The 22,056-nt window shown below is 47.8% G+C and overlaps 1 protein-coding gene across 1 annotated transcript; it reads left to right on the top strand.

Moving 5' to 3' along the window:
- Positions 1-4,735: 4,735 nt before the first annotated feature.
- On the top strand, positions 4,736-17,588 carry GDPD3 (glycerophosphodiester phosphodiesterase domain containing 3). The gene is made up of 10 exons (XM_015419547.1): positions 4,736-5,142; positions 5,497-5,539; positions 5,623-5,758; positions 5,947-5,992; positions 7,302-7,420; positions 8,166-8,255; positions 9,320-9,453; positions 11,362-11,421; positions 11,841-11,892; positions 17,312-17,588. The coding sequence occupies exons 1-10, from the start codon at positions 5,001-5,003 to the stop codon at positions 17,444-17,446; spliced, it is 957 nt and encodes a 318-aa protein (XP_015275033.1). The 5' UTR covers positions 4,736-5,000; the 3' UTR covers positions 17,447-17,588.
- Positions 17,589-22,056: the final 4,468 nt, after the last annotated feature.

The following is a 22,056-nucleotide window of genomic DNA, read 5'->3' as shown; positions in this document are numbered from 1 at the left end:
TTGTCTTCTTCTCTTCTTCTTTGTACACCAGACTTTGCCTGTTCCAACTCACATTAGGGTCTCCCTTAAGTTCTTATGTTAAATAATATAATGGTGAGTTTAGTGAATAATGGTAAAACACTTTTGAAGACTCCAAAGTATGATGTAAATTGCCGCTTATTATAGAGTTAGGGTGGGTGGAGATTTCATTACTTCAGGGAATGAACAGGTGCAAAGGATGCCTTTCCCAAATGGACATGTTCAAGCCAAATAGGAAAGAGCATTGCCAAATTCCATTCTCACTCCCCTAAGATGATTACAGGTGCCATCTTCAGAATAGCACTAATAGAGGGGCCATAGTTCCAGCTCCTGCCTCTAGTTCCAGCTCCTGCCAACCTAGCAGTTCGAAAGCAATAAATTGCAAGACTGCAGGCTGTGGAAGGTCGGTAGTTCAGCAGTTCGAGACCCCGGTGCCGCAAGACGGAGTGAGCTCCCGTCTCTAGTTCCAGCTCCTGCCAACCTAGCAGTTCGAAAGCAAGAAACTGCAAGTAGATAAATAGGTACCACTTCGGTGGGAAGGTAACAGCGTTCCGTGCGCCATGGTGTTTAGTCATGCCGGCCACATGACCACGGAAACGTCTTCGGACAGTGCTGGCTCTTCGGCTTTGAAACGGAGATGAGCACCGCAACCCTAGAGTCGGATTCGACTGGCTTTCGAGAAAGGGAACCTTTACCTTTTACCACTTCAGTGGGAAGGTAACAGCGTTCCGTGCACCTTGGTGTTTAGTCATGCCGGCCACATGACCACGGAAATGTCTTCGGACAGCGCTGGCTCTTCGGCTTTGAAACGGAGATGAGCACCGCAACCCTAGAGTCGGATTCGACTGGCTTTCGAGCAAGGGAACCTTTACTTTTTACCACTTCAGTGGGAAGGTAACAGCATTCCGTGCACCTTGGTGTTTAGTCATGCCGGCCACATGACCATGGAAATGTCTTCGGACAGCACTGGTTCTTCGGCTTTGAAACGGAGATGAGCACCGCAACCCTAGAGTTGGATTCGACTGGCTTTCGAGCAAGGGAACCTTTACCTTTACTAACCATTCATTACTCTTTAAGCACTCCAAGAGTATGAAAAGGATGGTTCAAGAGTGTCAGCTTTAAGTATTCTCAGCTCAGTAATCTTCAGTACTTTAGAAACCACAACAAAGACACCCAAAAAGAGGCACGCAGCATACAGGACTATAATAAAAGATCCAGCTAGCCCAGCTCTCTGCCTCCAACAGCGTCTAACCAGACATCACAAGGAAGGGTGATGGCCGTTCCCCTATTTGTACTCGCTGTTTGCTAATCAAATGCATGACTGCATTTCTGTGAATTCAGAGCAGCCCTTGCCTGAGCATCCCGGGAGCTCTTTCTCACCCCTACTCTTCAGAATTTGCTGCCAAAACAGAAAGTGAGGCCAGGGACCGAGAGACTGAACTACGAATCAGGAAGTCCCCCAGTTTAAAGCTTCCCTTTTGCCATGAATCACCAAAGTGGCTTTAGGCAAGCCTCTATTTGCCCAGTCTCATGCTTTCCTTCTGCAATATTTATTATATTTTAATGGATGAGATGTTTCCTGAAGTAGCTGACAGCAACAAAAATTAAAGCCTTCTGCTGCTGTGCATAGATAATATAAGATATGGGATGGGCCCTTCCCTCAGGTTAACAGGTTAAAAGGCAGAACAGAGGAGAGATGCTAGCAACAAATGAATAACAAGAAACCGAGGCCAGGGTCATCTTCCTTGCAGGTGATGCAGCCACCCAGGGTTCCACCCTTGAGCCAGTAGCTAATGGGGGGGGGAGTGCCCTCCTCCCTCACTTCTGCAGTCTAACAGGCAAAACGGAAGGAAAGCAAATTGCTTCTGGGAACAAGGCAGTCTTCCTTCGTTGTGAGGGCAATTCTGACTTCTTATACATTGTCCTGTAAACACTAAATACTATTGTTCTTACTGGTGGTGGAAAGTGCCGTTAAGTAGCAGCTTATTGCAAATTCCTCAAAGGGTTTTCGTGGCAGGAGACACTCAGAGCTGGCTGGCCCTTGCCTGCCTCTCTGTAGCAACAGTAACAATGGGACAAACGGATCCTAGCTGGCACCTATTGGCAGGCTAGGCTCCTGGCCGAAAGCCTATGGAACTCTCGGCCACTGTAAATAGCCAATCACTTATGTGTGGGTGTGTTTGGGGAGCAGGGTTTGTGCACATATAAACCAGCCTGCGAGCTGGGTACTCTCGTCTTGTTCTTTGCTGAAATAAAGTATGAGCGCTGAAATCACTAGTAAGTGTGAGTAGTTTTCACATTCCAAGATCTGGTGAGATCAGGCTAGCGTGGGCCATTGTTATTATTACAGGATGATATTGTGGCCCCAGAATTAGAATACTGTTAAACAAGACAAATTCACTAAGGGATGACTGACCACGAATGCCAAGAATAGAACCTCCAGTTTCAGAAGCAGTCTACCTTTATTTGACGCTGAAGCCAAACAACGGGAAGTGGCAGTTTCTGTCAAACCTGGACTGTGAGCTTCCTAGGAGAAGCAAGCCAACTGCTGTTGAGAGACAGATTGCTGGACCGCCCCAGTGATCTGCACAGTCCAGCAAAGTAAATTTTTGGGACCTCCTAAAATGCTAACTTTCTGATTTCTCAAATCTGAAATGGCTGACAGTCTTCAAAAAAAACCTCACCAACATTCTCGACACTGGCACTTGTAGATGAAGGAGCTGTAACCAAGCAACCAATGCAAACATCAGAGGATCAAGTGTTCTCCTTCACACTTCATTTGCTATATCTATTATGGCCATTGAACAAAGTAGGAAGGGGGGGGGGGAAATCACCTATCACACACATACACTCAGGCACCAATCCCATCCAGTACTTATGCAAAGTCTAATGGGAGCAAGGCCAGCCTATTGTCGGATGGACCATTTCTGGATGCCCCTATGGCTTCTGCCTTCTCCAGGAGCACTGCTGCTACTCTGGGCCTGGCCAACCATTTCCCCCAAGTTGGGGAGCCAAGGACAAACATGTGCCACACAGTTGCTAGGCAACCGCAGCTGAAGACTGCATCCTCTGGGTTTCCTTGCCAGCTATCCTTTCATCCTCCCTCCCCCAGGCTCTGCAATACGGCCAAGTCAGGCTGCGGAGAAGCATCTTCAAAGAAAGACAAGAGAGACAGAAAGAATGTGAGGAAGCGGGTACTGGTAGCAAGGAGAGGCCCACGTTTATGCAGCAGCCGGGCAGCGAGTGCAGCGGGGGCGTGTCAGTGGATGGAGGGATCGGAAGGAGCTTCTGAAGATCCGCTCAGGGTGGCTGTCGCCAAGGGCAGCCCTGGAAAAGGAATAGCTTTTTCTTAACTAGGCAGAATCTGGAACATGTACTGAAGAAGGTGTGGTTGCTTCTAAGTGATGACACCAGGTAACGCCAGGTATGCAGCGACAACTGAGTCAAAGGACGCTTGTGTGAAGCTGGACTGTCATTTGAGAGAGGGGAAGAGAAGATTGAGAAACCAGAGGCTAGCTTGGCTTCAATGGAAAGATTTTTTAGAAAATCACACACCCTCTCTCTCTCACACACACACACACATACAAACCCCACAAACCTCCAGTTCACAGATCTAGATGCAGAAACTTGCCCAATTGTTTTGGTGTAGTGGTTAAGTGCACAGACTCTAATCTGGGAGAACCGGGTTTGATTCCCCACTCCTCCACTTGCACCTGCTGGATGACCTTTGGCGAGCCATAGTTCTGGCACAGCTGTTCTTGAAAAAGAGCAGTTTCTGTCAGAGCTCTCTCAGCCCCACCTACCTCTCAGGGTGTCTGTTGTGGGGAGGGGAAGGGAAAGGAGTTTGTAAGCCGCTCTGAGACTCCTTTGGGTAGTGAAGGGCGGGGTATAAATCCAATCTCTTCTCTTCTCTCTTATCTCAAAGACAATGTAACAAGCAAACTGGGAGAGATCGCTCGGGACGAATGTTGCCTTCATATAATCAGAGTTGGAAGGTACCAAAGAGGTCATCTACTCCAACCCCTCTTCAGTGCAGGAATACACAATTACTGCATTGTGCAAAACAGGATGTTGGACTGCATAGTTCTGTGGTGTGACCCAGCAAATCTCTTCCGATACTCTCTTCCACAAGCTGTAGAAATCCCAATTCTACGTATCATCGTGAGCTGTCACCCTTTCCCAATCAGATGGTTGCCAATGAAAATGATCTTATCTTAACCACTAACCCCAATCAGCTAACATTGTTTACAAACTGGGAAAGAGATTCATCCCACCTCTTGTTTACATGTTAGGAATGAGAAATGCTGTCTTGTAAAAGAAGGTGAGCCAAGACACTGGAAATATGCCTGAGGCAGAGACCAGGCTGTTAGGTATCCCTGGAGAAGGAATGAAATCTGGTGATTTAGGGCAAGAACAGCCAAGAGCTGGGTTGCTGGAGCCAAGAAAAGTGCTCTTTACCCTCTGAGAGAGTCAACACTGTAAAGTGTGCAGATAAGCAGCAGAAGGGGAGGGAGCATGACTTGCTCTGTATGTGTGTGAGTGTGTGTGTGTAGTCATTCAGGTGAATGAACAGGTGCAAGGCGAAGATTGGGAAGGTCCTGCCAAGCAAGGGGGTGGGGCAAGTGTCTGTCCTCCCTTCCACACCCCATATTTCTTCCTGGTCCTGTCCCTCAAATTCACATGAGCTTGCTTAGCCAGCTTCACCTGGACAGGATGACTTGTCAGCTTTCCCCAGTCATCTCCTGTTGCTTCTAAGAACCCAGGAGCGCAAGAACTCCAGGTTATTGGATTCCACCCATCAGGCTCCACTCTTCTCCCAGAGGACCTTACTTTTCCCATCTCTTCTTCTTCTTGTTTCTTTTTTTGCCATAACCTATGAGCCCAGCTCATCCACCTGAGAACCAAGGTCTCCTGGCTCCTGCTGTCTCTGACCTGCTCTAGCCCCCGTGCCAAGCTCGGGAGTCCTGGCCACCACCCCCCCCATGGGTTCCCCCTTGCTCCTCTTTGGCCTGCCTGCCTTGGGGATCTATGCCCTGACCTCTCACTGCCTGCGAAAGAGACCACACCTGCTGCACAGGCCACGGAAGTTTCCCATTCGATGCCGGCATGCGTCCCACCGTGGAGGTGAGTTCTGCTGGGACAAGTGAGTATTTGACTGGGGTGGAAGGGCATCTAGAGAGACTGAGAATGAGGCGTCGTGCGCTCCAAATCAGGGATTAAGATAAAGACCATAATCAGAGTAACCACAGGGGAAGAAAGGAGACCTGGATTCCAGTAGCCGCTCGTCCCTCGATTCCTTGTCACTGTCAGGCACTTTTAAAATATATTTTTTCTGCTCCGGTTCTCCGACTTGTACTGCTGCATTCCTAGAATCGAAAGTGGGAACCCTTGGTAGGGCTGAGGAGGAGAAGCGGGTGGATGTGAAACGAGCCGAGAAATACAGTGCCTGCATTTCCAACATCCTTGTTTCCTTCCCAGGCAGCGGAGAGCGGATTGAGAACACTCTGGAAGCCTTCAGCCAGTGAGTGATGTTCCCCCCCCCAGTTTTGCTCGCGTTATTGTGGCTCTCCGGCCTCTCCCTGACCCTTCTCTCCCCCTTCCCAGTGCTCAGAGCCAGGGAACAAATCTACTGGAACTTGACTGCCACTTGACAAGGGACGGGGTTGTGGTTGTGTCCCATGATGATAATCTGGAACGCCAGACAGGACACAACATCAATATCACAGAGACAAACTACGAGGTGAGGACTCAGAAGTTCTGGCTCCCCATTATCCCTTGCCTCTAGCCCCCAACAACCCAGTCATCAAAACCCAAGGATCTTTGCTTCTATCTGTGCATATGCCCCAATTGTATCCCAATCTACCCTTCCTTCCAGGAGAATACAGGTGTCCTGGCTCCATAACCTTCACCCTAATTGTATTCCCATAGGATCTGCCTACCTATAAGGACCGTCTGGAAGTGACCTTCTCACCAGGTGAGCAGGGCTGAGAGATTATTTGGAGTGAGGGCACTGTAGGGGAAAGTGTAGCCTTTGGCAGCTACTGGCCAAGCGTCCCTTTGTTAGAACAATTGTGGGTTATAATCCAAGATAGTTAGGTTGCTCCTAAGGGCTGGGGATTGGTCTCCAGAGTAACTGGCAGTTGGGAAGACACTGAAACAGAAGCAGAAAGGGAACAGTCTAACGGTACCTGAAATACCAACACGTTTACTGCAACAAAGGCTTTCATGGTCTTGAACCCACTTTACATTTTGAGGAAGAGAATCAGTGTTGCTGTCAGATGACCATCTAGCCTCTATTTGGAAACCTCCAAAGAAGGAGAGCCCACCACCTCCCAAGGAAGCCTGTTCCACTGAGGAACCACTCTGACAGGAAGTTCTTCTTAATGTTTAGCCAAAAACTCTTCTGGTTTAATTTCAGCCCGTTAGTTCTGGTCCGACCTTCTGGGGCAACAGAAAACAACTCCACACCATCCTCTATATGATAGCCCTTCAAGTACTTGAAGATGGTTATCATATCACCTCTCAGTCGTCTCCTCTCCTGGCTAAACATACCCAGCTCCTTCAACCTTTCCTCATAGGACTTGGTCTCCAGACCCCTCATAATCTTCATCCCCCTCCTCTGGACACATTCTAGTTTGTCTATATTGTTTCTGTCTTGTCTGTTGTTGTTTCTGTCTTTCCTGAATGGTGAGAAGTTCTAGGGGCAACCCTATCAGATGTGTTTCTTTGGATAAAAGAGGGCTTCAGAGATTTAGTGTTTGTACAAATCTACAAGCAGAACATAATTGGAGGCAAAGCAGCACTCCTATAAGGCACAAGGTCCACAAAAGGCAATCCTTGCAACCATACAGAGGCTGGGCCCCTCAAATTCATCTTCCTCTAATTAGAAACTTTGAGTTCTGTGAATTTAGGCAGATCATGAGAGGGAGGGCAGGAAGGGTTGCATCAGTGCTTAGTTCTTGTGGCCCTTTCTTACATGCCCAGGGAAATGCTGATTGCCACTTTGGGGTCAGGAAGCAATTTTTCTCCAGGCCAGTTTGGCTGAAGATCCTGGAGGTTTTTTGTCATCTTCTGGGAACGGAACAGCGATCACCGGGGGTGTGGAGAGGAGGTATTTGTGAATTCCCTGCATTGTGCAGGGGGTTGGACTAGATGTCCCTTGAAGTCCCTTTCAACTCTATGATTCTATGATTCTAACAGATATGAACTTTTGGTGGGATTATGGCCCAACAAAGAAAGTGTCAGTCCTCTTGAAACCACCTCGCTCTTCCCCTCCCCTCCAGGCCGCTATTCTCATGGCTCAGATCACCATATTCCACGCTTGGAGGACGTTCTTCAGAAATTCCCTGGCATACCTATCAATATAGAAATTAAGGAGAATAATGATGAACTCATACAAAAGGTAAGGCACACAGCATCTCCATCCTAGTCACCTACTAGATCCCGTAGCACAATTTCTTTGTTGGACCCCTCCCCTCCCCTTGCTACCTATAGGACAGGAACACATTTGCATCACTTCTTGCAGTGGATTCTGTGCACCTAGCCAAGATCAGCCCCATGAACATCCACACCATCTCCCGCCTCCATAGTTCAGTGGCAGTCTGCAGAGACAAGACTCCTGCTCCCCTCACCCCACCCATGCCTGATTTCATTTCTGAGTCCCTTTCCAGCCTTCTCATACTACATTCACTTCGGGAAATTGGGCCCATAATTTGGAAAACACTCTACTCAACAGCAAATCCCAGGCCCTAGCCATCTAAAGTTCTTAAGTGAATCCAAGATTCCCACGGTCTGTGAGAGGAGAGCTAGCAAACTGCAGGGAAGGGGACAGTGACCCAGAGCTTGTAAACTGTCAGGACAAATAACAAATTTCTCCCAAGAAACACTGCAATTAGAGTCAGGTAAGCAAAACTTGCTTGCCTGAAGGGCTCTGCTGTGTGAGATGGTTTGCGTCGGCATATGCTGCAAAAATCTGGCTTGTCCCAATGAGTGATGACTCCAGAGATAATTATCATTTTGAATCCTTCAGGCAACAAAATGCCCCCTTTGTTTCCACCAGTTAGGCAACTCCAGAAAGTCTACACTCCTTCTGAGAAATAAACAGTAGTCCGTACCCTTCCTCTCCTGTGTTCTGCCCTTCCATACAGGTAGCAGATCTCATCCGCCAATATGATCGCTCCCACATCAGCATCTGGGCATCCTTTGAAGAGGACGTGTTGAAGAAATGCTGCGCAGCTGTATGTAATGATGGTCCTCCGGCACTTTCATTGCTGTTGTCTCTAACCATGAAAATGTCTTTTTTTTTTTTTACTAGACTAAGACTGATTTCGCACAAGGAGCTGCGCTGCCGTCACGCCTCCCTTTGCCCCGTTTCCATTGGTCAATTTCCCACTCGACCACGGGGGAAATCGGGCGAAGCCGTGGGTCAAAATGCGGCCGTGCGGCTTCAAGTGGGAAATTGACCAATGTAAATGGGGCAAAGGGAGGCACGACGGAAATTGACCAATGTAAACGGGGCAAAGGGAGGCGCGACGGTGGCGCAGCTCCTTGTGCGAAAACAGCCTTGTCTAATTGGAGAAGAGTATGCAGGGCTTTCAAGCATAAACAGGACTTTCCATCCACTAGAGAATAACAGATAAAAGTACTTCACTATAATAAGCTAATCAGAACATGTCCAAGGTGCTCTTTTGGCTAACTACTATTATACACAAGAACTGGGGTTCCCAGCATTTTCAAGTATGATTACCTCTTTTTAACATCAAAAAATCTTGTGGACCTCCCATGATAGTAGTTGTACTATTAGGATCTGTGGACTGAGAAAATATGTAAAGACAAAAAAGATGCAAATGAACTTGCTTAGTGTGCATATGGATTCACAGATGTCTTGCAACTACTCCATGCCCCCCACCGGGGGCCCTGGCCCGAGAACCACTGCACTAGAACAAGTTCGAAACTTGTTAAAAGCTGTCATGGTCCCTGACCAAGAACTTTGGATATTGTAGCTCTGTGAAAGGGCCAGGGGATCCCTAACAGAGTACCCAGTAAGTCCCCGCACAGCACTACAATTTCTGCATTTCTTTGTGCCCCAAAGAAAAGAGATCTTTTATTCTGGGACAGAGTCGGAAGCTACACATATAAACTGTGTAGGGTGTTTCTGAAAACATGTGAGCTACAGGGACCAGCAAGGGTGACCAAGTCCAGTCACTCACTTCTTCCTCATTATGAAATCTAGAGGCTATACATCCTCATAGTAGATACTGGGTGGGCGGGAATCATTTTCTCTTCTTTTTCCATCCTCTAGAACAAAGAGATGCCGTATATCTTCTCCGTCAAACGTGGCATCGCCATCCTCCTCCTCTACTATGTGGGGCTCCTGCCTTTCATACCACTGAAAGAATCTTTCCTCGAGTTCTTCCTGCCATCCATCATGAACAGGTGATAGCAGCTGTGCTGGGCAGGGCAGGGCTGGGCAGAAGGGGGAAGAGGAAATATAAGGGCTCTTAAAGATAAGGATCAGCAACTAGAAGCCCAAGTGGGAAATCTGACTCCATTTATTAACCAGAGCCAAGAAGGGGGCTGACTGAGTGCATGGTATGAAGGGCTGTGGCAACAGAATTTGCAGGAAGTGCACTTCGGAAAGCGGTAAGGGGCTGGTCTACCATGCTGGTCCTAGAAATAAATGAATGAAAACCAGAGAAGAGAGTCTAATGAAGAGGGCTTCATTTTCCACCAGACAGAGAAAACATTGGTCTTGGGATGCTGGAACTCATACAGTAGTGTCTCTGTGATAGGAATCAGGACTAGATAAGATAGGGGGAAATTGTTACTGAGAGGGTGGGGGGCTAATAAGTACAGGGGACACCAAGAGCTAAGATTCTGCTGCCTGACAGAATGCACCAAGAACATGCTAGGCATAGTACAAGAAATGGATTTGATAGTGTCCCCACCAGAAAACCTATAGTGGCTGCGGTCACACGGAGCAGTAGCCACGCTACTGCGACGGAAGATAGGCAGATTTTCCAGGCGCAATCTCACCGCCACATCTGGGAAGCGTACAGCTCCCGTGGCGAACCCGAGGCTTCCCTCCGAAGATGCGCGGTTAAAAACTAGTACCTTGGATGTAGTAGTTTCCGAAAACCGTGGGGCAAGGGCGGGCGTCTGATCGTGTTTCCAGTGGCATCCGGCCCCCGCCAATGCCCCATTGCGAAAAGGTTCCCCCCCCCCCAAAGTCTCCAGGGATGCGCACAAGCACCCAATGGGGCATGCTTCAGGTTAATGGGGCATGCTTCAGGTTAAAAAACCCCACAACCCCGTTTGCCACACCGCACTGCTTCTTTGGCGCGTTGTGTGATCGGCACCTCCCCCCTAACCATGGGACCTCGATGGGACCGCAAGGGGATGCCTGATTGCACAGTTGCGTGTTATTTCGCTGCGCGGCAAACAGCCATGCCTTCCCCCCGCTTCAGGTGGGTAGCAATGTCAGCCTGCATTAGGAGCAGAATTTGAGCCCAGTAGCACTATAAAGACCAACAAGATTTCCAGGGTTTAAGCCTTCCAGAGTCAAAAGCTCCTTTTGTCAGAATTTAAGGCCAAGGGACCAAGGTATAGGAGGCATCAGTATTTTTTCTTCAAAGGGAGGTTAAATACGCCCTCCTTCAGGGACACTGCTGCAACCAAAGCTGGAATCTCCCTGCTGCTGCTTTAAACTGAAGGGGGAAGGGGAGACCAGATAATGTGTTTCCTGTGTGTTCTGCCTGTTTCAGGCCTCACTAAGGTGCAAAGCCTGTTTCTGGGTTGTAGAATCCAGGCTGCATGTGATGAAATGCTCCTCTATATAAAAAGAAAACTCTGCTTTGAAAAATAGCCTGCCAAGAAGAAGGGTTCTTTTTCAATCATGTTACTTTTCTATGTAGAGGGCATTTCTTTTGTATGGTGAAAAATTCAAGCATGCACATCCATAATCTGAACTTTTAAACAGTATAGCCCAGACACAAGTGTAACTTCTTAGTGAAAATGAGACCCAGCTTAACTGGACAGGCAAGGCCCCTTTTTTAAAAAAAGCATCCCTGAGTTGCTCCTCCAATGTTTCCCCCACCAACCCCTTCTTCTCACCTTCTGTATGTATGTATGAAGTTTTATAAAGTTTAACTGTAAGGGAAAAGGGTATGAAAGCAGAGTTAAATTAATTAAAAGGTTGTGATTGCAGAGGAACAGGAGGAAAGACATGTACTGTGAATCTTGGCTTCTTTGAGAGGAGTGAGAGATCCAGTTGTTTAAAGGGGGGAAAGGCATTTCTTAAGGGTCAGTTAACCCTCCCCTTTTTTATTTTATTTTTAACCACAGGACCTTTTTCCCAGTGGAAAAGGGCTACTGCGGAGCATTGCTGGCTAAATTTACCCACAGGTGAGTGATGGCATGCAATATTTTACCTGCTCAGTTTTATTAGTAACTCTGCCCTTTTCCAGACTTCTGTTTCCTCCCATTCCCACTGCTCTTCCGCGTTCCTCCACAGTTTTATCTTTTAAAGCCATCTATTTATCACATGTCTGTCCCAACCTTCTTCCCAGAAACTGAGGACAACCTACAGTGTTCTTTCCATCACTTTTTAACCTTCTGATAAAGGCTAAACTGAGAGAGTGACTGGTCCAAAGTCACCCAGAGAGCTTTATGGCTGGCGGGGGGGGGGAGGATTTGAACCCAAGCCTCTCCACTGCACCTCCTTGGTTCTATCGCTGGCTGGGCTCCAAGGTAAACAGGCAGGGTAGGGGGTTGACTGCCTCCTCTTATTAAACCCTTGGCATTCTTTATTCTCCTTCACACAGGGTGACCATGAGGAAAAAGCTTTTTAAGCATCTTGAAGACAGAGGAATACAGGTAAGTGGGGCAGGGTAGCAAGCTGGAGTCAGGATTGCAGAACTCTGTACCCCCTACCTCTGAGGGCTTGCCAAGCCTGACTAAAACATTTTATAACAACATCTTCTTGTTATAGCGGTTTCTTTCCCATCTTTCCCCCATGGGGCTCAAGGGCATACCCGGTCTCATCAGATCTTGGAAGCTAAGCAGGGTTGGCCCTGGTTAGTATATGGATGGGAGACTGCCAAGGAAGTCCAAGGTCGCAGAGGCAAGCAATGGTAAAGCACCTCTGTTCTTGCCTTGAAAACCACAAGAGGGGTCACCATAATTTGCCTGTGACTTGAATGGTACTTTCCTTCACCAAAGAAAGCAGTACTGTCTATATTTGCAGCCACCCTGAGAGAGGTACATTAAGCTTTCCACAGCCAACAAGCTTTGTGACTGTCACCATTTTAGGGGTCAGAATGTTTACTTGTACATTCTTGCCACCTACCACAGCCTCTAGATTGGGACCAGGTCTAAATCTGTAATTTAAAATATTCTAGATCGTCATTAGGGGTCATTTGGGGCCCGGAGTGTGCCGGAGCGCTGCTCTGGCAGCCCAGGAGTGGGCACAAATGGTGGTGGTGGCAAGCCCCGCCCCCAGCACCCTGCCCCGCCTGCAAGCTCCTTCTCTCTAGAGTCTCTCCATTCTATTCTATGGCCCCACGGGAAGCAAAAAGGGGGGAGCATCTTAAAAAGCCTCCCCTTTTCCAGCTGGCCTGCCAAGGCGGGCTGGGGGGGGGGAAGCAAAGAGAGAAGGGGTTTAAAGTTTAAACCCCTTCTCTCTGCCCTTCTCTCTGGAGTCGCACCATAGTGATGGCATAATCCCTCCATTCTATTCTAGGGGGCTTTCCCTCCTTTCTTCCCTTCTTTCTTTCCCTCCTTTCTTCCCTTCTCTTTTTATCCCCTTTCCTTCCTTCTTTTCCCCTCTCTCTCTTTCCTTCCCTCTTTCCTCCTTCTGTGGCCCAACTCTAGTGAGAAGGGGTTTAAGTTTAAACCCCTTCTCTCCCACCCCCCCACAGGCCAGCTGGGGAAGGAAAGTGGAGGCTTTTGAAGATTCCTTCCCCCCCTTTTGCTTCCCCGTCTGACATCACTTCCAGTGATATGGAGGGGGGGTGGGGTGGGGGGGTGGCATATGCTAATGAGCTATTATGCTAATAGCCTAGTAGCTCATTAGCATACCTTATGCTAATGAGCTCCTGCAGCTCTTTTTCTATGAAATGATCCCTGATAGTCATTATCATAAAGCAGGAGTCCAGCACCACCTTAAAGATGAATAAAATTTATTCCAGCATAAGCTGTTGAAAAATCAGTGCTCACTTTATCAAATAAATAAAAGTTTTGGTGTAGTGGTTAAGTGCGCGGACTCTAATCTGGGAGAACCGGGTTTGATTCCCCACTCCTCCACTTGCACCTGGCTGGATGACCTTTGGCTAGCCATAATTCTGGCACAGCTGTTTTTGAAAAAAGAGCAGTTTCTGTCAGAGTTAACTCAGCTCCAAGGACCTCACAGGGTGTCTGTTGTGGGGAGGGGAAGGGAAAGGAGTTTGTAAGCTGCTCTGAGACTCCTTTGGGTAGTGAAGGGCGGGGTATAAATCCAATCTCTTCTTCTTCTTCTATGTGAGTGCACAGAATAAAACCTTTCTGAAGTTTGGTACTTTGACTGGGAGAGAATTTCTGGATTAACTTCCCCATGAACAAGCCGCTCATGGCTCAACACCATGTAACGGACCTACTCTACAGAGATCCCTGTATTTCTCTGACCCAGTTGGCTACACTGTCCATACTCAACACTCTTGGGCTCTGAAGAAACAGCCATGCTAATTTGCTTGCCAGCACCTGGAGAAACTGGTTTTTAAGATTGGCTGCTCCAGTTCGGCCTAGTCATTCCACTCTCTGTGTGTGTGTGTGCTTGCTTGCTTGTGTTTCTGCAAGGAAATATCAGGATGCCCACCTCTCTTTCCTCCATCTGTGTCATAGTTTTGAGCTTTGGCTGGCTCATGGGGAGGTCAATACAGAAATTATCTCCCAAAGTACCAAATTTTAGCAAAAATGTTATTCACTGCACAAACAAAGAGACAAATAGAGATATCTACAAAGGTGAATCACACAGTATTTTTTGAAAAAAGGGAAACACAGTTTCTAGCTGATTAAACACTTATAATTCTCTGTGCATCTCCCAGGCCAGGCACACAGTTCCCTTTCTGGAAAATGAGACACGAGAACAGTCAGAAAAGTGGCATGTCTGTTCAAAATCCCCAAAGAGGCTTTGACCAATAAACTTTTTACTTAGGATCTTATAGGTTTGCATACAGCCACCAAATGGTGGGGTGCACAAAGCACAGTGGGAGTTACAAAGAGGAGAGGTGTCAAATTAGGGAAATACTCCACTGATCCCACCCCCAGCAGTGACAGGAAACTGGGATGGATGGATGGATGGTCAAGGCAAGACATCTGTATGCTGATTCTCTCCTTGCCACACGGACTTCATCTGTATAGCACATGTCTGTACAGTGTTCAAAGAACTTCACCCCCATTGTCCCAATAATCTTTCAGCAATGCTGTAAAAAATAGGTCAGTATTATTATACCCACATTGCTCATGGAGACTCAAGACACAGAGACCGGAGTATGCCTGAGGCTACGTGTTATCTGATCCTGCATGTGCTTTCCCAGAAATCTACCCTACTGAGTTTAACGGTATTCACAAGGCACTGAAGCCTTAATTAATGTATGTCTTAGATTAAATTTGAACCATGGACTTCCTACTCTCGAAACTGTATGAAAACTGTGTGCTCCTCTAGGAGCAGGTGCAGACTCTTCTGCTGAATTTCTGCCCTCCCCTTGCTTTAGGGAGGCTTGGAATCAGAGGTCATTTCGGGGGGGATCGCGGGGGATCGCAGTCCCCCCGGGTGAGGTACGGGGGGCGGGGCACATGACAAAGCCCCGCCCCTTGCTTCCGGCCCTCATTCAGCCAGAAGGAGGCAGGAGAAGAGGGAGGGTAAGTTGCTTCCTCCCTGCCTCTCCCCCCCCCTGCCTGCCTGGGGCCAGGGAGGGCCTTCACGGGGCTTCCTTGCATTCCCGCCGGCCTTGCAGGTCCACCACCGGGCCTCTCATGGGGCTCGGCAGTGGAGCTGCAAGGCCGGCGGTGGCGGCCGGGACCGTTGGGGGTGGGGTGTGTGGCCTTATGACACACTTCCGGTGATGTCAGGGGGTGTGGCATATGCTAATGAGTTCCCCTAGCTCTTTTTCTACGAAACGACCCCTGCTTGGAATATTTAAAACACAAACCCTTTTCTTTCCAATGAGCGTCCTAACCTGGATAGCCCAAGTAAGCCCAATCTCACCAGATCTCGGAAGCTAATTAGGCTGGCCCCTTGGTGTTTGGATGGGAGACCACCGAGGAACTCCAGGGTCACTATGTAAAGGCAGGCAATAGCAAACTACCTCTGAATGTTTCTTGCCCTGAAAAACTCTACCATGTTGCTATAAGTCAGCTGTGACTTGACGGCAGAAAAAGGAAAAGTGCCTGGCATGTTTACCGATTTTAACATCTATTCAGCATTTTTGTTTTATAAACCTCTCCCTCGTTTTGTTTCTGTAGTTTGAACATCAGAAGATCCCTGCTGGATCAGACCAATAGCCCCATCTAGTCCAACATCCTGTCTCACACAGTAGACAACCACTTCCTCTGGATGGCCAAACTAGAGGGCACAGAGGCCGAGGCCTTCCCCTGAGGTTGCCTCCTGGGTCTGGGATTCGGAGGCTTAGTGAAGCGAGCTCTGGGCAAGGGTGAGGAAAGCAGCTCGCCTTGTCACAAGGGCCGGCCAGCCAATACTCTGCACAGCCAGATGGGGAGGTGGGAGGGAAATAGCTTTGTGATTGTCACAAAGGCCAGCCTACCAAGAGAGCCATCTTCCCACAGAAGCAGGAAAACACATTTGGGCTGTGGTCACACTGGAGATTAGGCGCATCTCTAAATAAGTGTGCTGGTTCAAATTGTTGCAGGAAGGACCAACCAGACGGCACACCCTGTGGTGGTTTTCCCGGGCACTCATCTGGTGGAGAGACGTCCACATTACTGCAGCGCCTCAACCATGGAGCATGTTGTCTGGTTGGTTTCTTTAAAAAACAGGTGGGCACATGTGCACATGCACAGCTACTAAAAAAAAAAACAACACTCGGCAGAAACCGATCTGCCAGTTCAGACTTCCCCCCTGGCTTCAGTTCGTGACATGGCTGGAAAAGCGGAATGGAAGCGCAGGCATCCATAAAGACCAGACTTTCCCAGGTGCCTGGTTACTCTGCTTCTGAAGTGGGGCAAAACAGGGTGGCCACGACTGGGGCATGGAAGGCAGATGTCATTGTCTGATCATGCTCTGCAAAGGTACCGCAACGACATTGCTATAAACTGCTCATGTGGCCACAGCCTTGTTCTTGGCCTCAATCTAGTTGCTTCCACACGGCAGGCAGGGTAAAGCCATTGTGATCTTCCTGTTTGTGGGCTTCCTAGAGGTAGCTGGTTGGCCACTGTGTGAACAGAATGCTGTTTGGTCTGATCCAGCAGAGCTCTTCTTATGTCCTTATGTTTAATAATTCTCTGTGTAGCTCTCACTGCAGCAGCAGTGATGCATCCAAACAACTGTTTTCGCCACACTTTCCTTTATCCAGCCTCCCTGTGGCCACCTTCCCATGCCACCAGAAGACCTTCAACAAAATCACTGATTGCTAGATCACTGTAGCACAATAGCACATTGGTGATATAGCAATTACTCCAGTGTTTTTGTTTTTAAAGGCCCTTCAGTGGAGGAAGGCAGAATGGCAGCTACAGGGGGCGAAGGCAAAAAAAACAGCACTGATGTGGGCAGGGCCTTCTCATCTACATGGTCCATAAACATGCTTTGACTGAGTTCTTTCTCTAAAAAATCTTATCAAGCCAAATTTGGGAAAGAGTGGAGCAAAGCAGGGAAACACAGAAAGCGGGTGATTAAGGGATGATGTCCTACAGTCTCTAAACAACAACAACAACTTCAGTTTGGATGCGTAATGCAGCAAAACCTCCATATGGAAGCAGCCCTTGTGTGTAAATGTATGCATCAAAAAAGAAAAGGGAGATGTGTGGATCCACAGTGGACTCACCACTCCAAATATGTATGTGCATTCACCCTAGCCTGTTCTCGAGTGCCTGAGGCATTTTGTGCATGTTGATTATACTGTGACTTTTGCTCTCCACCAAGTGCTTTCTCTACCTAGCAACGCTATCTTTCTGTCTGAGCACTGGGGAAAGGTTCATCAGCAACTGCACAAATGTATGATTGGGCTGGAAAGCCAAGAGGGGAATTTAGCTTGGGGAGAACCATGAAAACTGTGTTTTGAGATGTATCCTCTTTTCCATGCAGGTTCTTCTTTGGGTTCTGAATGAAGAAAAAGATTTTGAGGAAGCGTTTAGCTATGGGGTCACTGGCATCATGACAGATTACCCCTCCAGCCTCCGAAAGTATCTGGACAGCCATCCACCTCTTCTCAATGAATGATTAATTAATCGGGGAGTGGTAGGCAATCAAACATGTTCCTTACTAGACAGATTCTAGGGCCTAGGGAAGGGGAGAGACAATGTGTATCAAGCCTAGAAAGAAAGGAAGAAGGGGAAACCATGAAACTAATAAACATATTGTAACTAGCAGCATGTGGTATTTTCACTAAATGAACCACCTAAAAGCAGAGGGTCTAGAAACTTCCTGGTCACAGTCATACTGCAAAGCGCACCAATAGAACCCATGGGAATCTTGCCATGCACTTCACACTACTAGTCTTCACGTTTACAGCGTAACAAAAGTTCCTACCAGTAACCAAGAAAAAGTCATGTGGCAGAGGTTCTCTCTAGTCAGGGGAATTACACATCTTCATTCAGCCCAGGAGGTAGCCACAGTAGAGCATTTCCCCAAATATCAACCTAGGCAAGCATACCAACATTTGACTCTCTCTCCCACTTTCTTGCTTATCCAATGGCAACCCACAGATTGGAACAGAAATTCCTTTCAAGGCAAATAGAGCAAACAAAACAGCAAAATACACAAAGCAAAGAAACACAGACACAAACCCTCAGCAGCACAGTGATAATGTTCTCAGGCAGAACTTAAGGGAGGAGAGGGGGAAAGTGAGCTTTTGTCCTTAATGCAGTGAGAGACCAGGCAGGACTGTGTGCTTCAAGAAACAAGAACCCAAGCCCAGCAGAGCCTGTCAAGCTTAGAAGCCATTCTCTCTTTCAGAACCTGCTTTCCTGGGTCCGGTTTGCCTTTTCCTCTACGGAGGTGAGAAGGCCAACGTGTTCTCCCAGGTGGGTGTGTTGCCATTGGTCTCCACCCTCCCTGGGCACATTCCTGGCATCATCCATGAATAGCAAGTCACAAGACAGGTTTCCAAATATGGCTTCCATTTATGCTTTTTTTTGCACTGAGGTCTTCCTTAAACGGAGCTGCGGTGGCTCAAGTGGTTAAGATGCTGAACTGCAGGCTGCAGGCTATGGAAGGTCGGTAGTTCAGCAGTTCGAGACCCGAGTGTGCCGCATGACGGAGTGAGCTCCCATCTCTAGTTCCAGCTCCTGCCATCCTAGCAGTTCGAAAGCAAGAAATTGCAAGTAGATAAATAGGTACCACTTCACTGGGAAGGTCACAGCGTTCCGTGCGCCTTGGTGTTTAGTCATGCCGGCCACATGACCACGGAAATGTCTTCGGACAGCGCTGGCTCTTCGGCTTTGAAACGGAGATGAGCACCGCAACCCTAGAGTCGGACTTGACTGGCTTTCGAGCAAGGGAAACCTTTACCTTCCTTAAACACATATATAAAAAAAGGCTGGGCTTTATTTCTGTTCCCGGACTCGTATTCATCAGCCTCAATTTTGCATCTCTGCCTTCCTACATCCCAACTGATATAGACCTGCCCCAGAAGACTTCCCCCACAACTTTCTGGTCCTGTCAAGGCCAAAGCTTTATGTCCTGCAAAACACTCTAAACATGGTGCCCCCCCCCCCCAAGGGGCATCCTAGGATTGCCAGATCCAGGTTGAGAAATTGCTGGAGATTTAGGGATGGAGCCTGGGAAGTACAGAGACCTCAGTGGGGTTCAGTTCCATAGAACCCACCCTCCAAAGCACCCATTTTCTCCAGGGGAACTGGTCTCTGTAGTCTGGAGAGGAGCTGTAATTCTGGGGAGGCTGGCATCCCTGTGACCCCATGCTCACTGCTGACACATCTACAAAATAAGGACTGGGGGATTCTGCATCCTGACATAAACCTTGGCAAACTCAATATACCTCTTCCTACTGAGTTAAGAAAACAACAACAGCGTGAAACCTTTTTATTGGGGCCAACCGAAATATCACGGAACTCTGTGCAACCTTCTGAACTCCCCAAAACTCTCCAACAGGCTGAGTAGTCAATGCAAAAATAGGGGGGTGGGGGGGTGGAGTAGAAAGATGTTTCAGGGTGTGATGGAGAAGCCTCCAATCTACAGTTTGTAAAGTCTTAACATGGAATACAGGCTATGTGGCAGAGTTAATTGGATGACATTACACCACCGGGCTCTCACTTCCCACTCTCTTGTGACATCTTTAGTTTCATAAATAGATGGGTAACAAAGTACTCATCACAGGTGTAATATAAAATTGGTCATGCAAAAAAAAAATCTCTGACAAGGTGAATTGCTATGTGAACAACGCTCAGTGCCAAACCACTCAATGAAAACGAATTCGCCCAGATTATTTTAGTAAGATTTATAAAGGCCATGGGTGAGAAGAACAGGTGAAAATGTTGAGCCCTTGTTCGAGAATTTTTGCCTAAATACAATATGTTACTATATTATTTTAGTTATTTATTTATACTCCACTTTTCCCCCAGTGGGGACCAGTGTTCCCTCTAAGCTGAGTGAGTGTGAGCTAGCTCACAGTTTTTGAGCCTCCTGCTCACAGATTTTTGTCTTAGCTCAGGAAGGATGGCTCCGGAGCAAACTAATTGATGCAGCAGCCAAATCACTTGCTCAGAACTTTAATGCCAGTAGCTCACAAAGTAGAATTTTTGCTCACAAGACTCCACCGCTTAGGGGGAACATTGGTGGGGACCCAAGGTGGTTTACATAACTCTCCTCTCCTCCATTTTATCTGCACAACAACCCTGTGAGGTAGGTTAGGCTGAGTATGTGTGACCGGCCCAGACTTTATGATAATAAAAGTAATGGCAACCCTAGGGCATAAGGCAGGCATGGAATCCGAAGTCAAGATTTAAGGCTTACTGCTCTGAAAATCTGCAGTAAGATGTGTGTGCATAATGGGTCTATGACTGGGCAAAACTCTGCTATATTAACCAATAATACCATAGCCAACTAGTTGCCCTGGAGGACTAGCAATCAAGCCATAAGGATCAAGGCCTTCCTCCCATGTTGCCTCTTAGCACCAGCAGGGGTCATTTCCTGCGGGAGCGCACAGGAGTGGAGCTCCGGCAGTAAGGAGCCCAGGGAGTGGGAACATGCAACAAGCCCCGCCCCCTGCTCCCAGCAGCCCTCAGTCGGGCCAGGAGGAGCAAGAAGCAGCCAGGTAAGTTGCAGAGCCCCCACCCCGGCCCGCCTTCAAGTACAAGCTCTCCCTCCTCTGCGAGGACAGATCTGCACGTTTCCCCCCCCCCAATAGCTAGCAATCCAGAACAGTCCAGTGGAGCCTGAGCGGTGGGTGTTGCCTTCTGACATACTTCCAGTGATGTCATGGGGTGTGGCATAAGTTATGCTAATGAGCCCCTGCACCTCTTTTTCTACGAAATGACCCCTGAGCACCAGTATTCAGAGGTTTACTGCTGGATGTGAAAGTTCTCTTTAGTCATCATGGTAAACCAATAATGGAACTACCTTCTACGGATCCTTCTAAGCATCTTTAAAGCCATCTTTGCTAGTGGCCATCATCTCATCCACTGGTAGGGAATTCGACAATTTAATTCCTTATTGAGGGAAGTACTTCTTTTGGTCCCTCCTGAATATGTAAGTTCTCCCCGTCCATTTTTTGCACCTCACGTATAATTTTATAAGCTTCCATCATGTGCCCCTTTATGCATCTTTCTTCTAAACTGAAAAGCCCCAGATTCTGTACTCTTCTCATAGGAAAGGTGCTTCAACCTGTAATCATGTTGCTTGCCCCTTAAATGTTTCCACAGCGCTGCATTGCCTTTTTAGGGACACGAGTGACCACAATTGTGCAAATCCTGCATGAGAAAAGAAACAGGGGTTTAATGAGTGTGGATGTCTCCACAGGCAGATGCTAGGAAACCGGCTGTTCAAGATACCCATCAGGGCTTGAGGGAGATGACACTCTCCACATACAGCTCTGCAATTGATGGGAGTGGGAAGCCTGTGTCTGTGTAAAAAGGTAGCACAGTGTTTGAGACTGGGAGTACAGGGCGAGATAAAGGCAGTGGTGGGGGCTGAAGCAGCGGGAAGGTGCAAGATTTCTCTGTGGGGATTTGATGTAAGATGGTGAATCTTATAGGACTATCTCTGTGCCTTCATGTGGGTCCTACCTGTATATTTAATAAAAATACCACAAGTCTCTAGTGCTCCCATGAGAGCCAGTCTGAATCAGCGCTTGCCCCCAGAACTTCTCATCACTTAGCAAAGGGGGGGGGGGCACACGTAATAATAGCATACTTCTTGATGGATTCTAATTCAACAGTTTCAATCTGGAGTTTCCCTTTGAAGTTTCTGGCTAGAAAATGTTGAGAACAGCCACCCCAATGGAGGAAGTTTGTGTCTGTTTGCAAAATGTAAAGTTGCAGGAGACAAATTTGAATTCTCTGATTCTCACTGATATTCTAATCCTGAATCAGGGCTTCAGGGCTGCCTGAAAGTTAACGGCATCTATCTATCTAGGTATTTTTGCATTTTTGTATGTGTCTCTGTGTGTGTGGAAGTTCTGCCTTATGCTTCAGGAAAAGGAACTCTGCATAGGCTCAGTAGCATTCAATGCACTGAGCTCTGCTTATTCCCATAGCAGGCTGATGCACACACAGCGCAAGTCCTTGCATTGCAACTTCTCCACCCACAAAGTATGTGCCAGTTAATGTGCTTCCCCTCCCCTTTTAAAGTTCTGCAGTTTATTTGCATACTCT

This window comes from Gekko japonicus, unplaced genomic scaffold (assembly GCF_001447785.1).
Source record: "Gekko japonicus isolate JY-2015 unplaced genomic scaffold, Gekko_japonicus_V1.1 scaffold923, whole genome shotgun sequence".
Taxonomy (NCBI): domain Eukaryota; kingdom Metazoa; phylum Chordata; class Lepidosauria; order Squamata; family Gekkonidae; genus Gekko; species Gekko japonicus.
This window is presented reverse-complemented; position numbering and strand designations above follow the sequence as displayed.

Bases quoted from the DNA above. Each gene is read 5' to 3' on its own strand.
- GDPD3 (XM_015419547.1), top strand. From the start codon at position 5,001: ATGGGTTCCCCCTTGCTCCTCTTTGGCCTGCCTGCCTTGGGGATCTAT. The intron at 5,759-5,946 runs GTGAGGACTCAG...GTATTCCCATAG, and splicing joins TCACAGAGACAAACTACGAG to GATCTGCCTACCTATAAGGA. The intron at 5,993-7,301 runs GTGAGCAGGGCT...CCTCCCCTCCAG, and splicing joins GGAAGTGACCTTCTCACCAG to GCCGCTATTCTCATGGCTCA.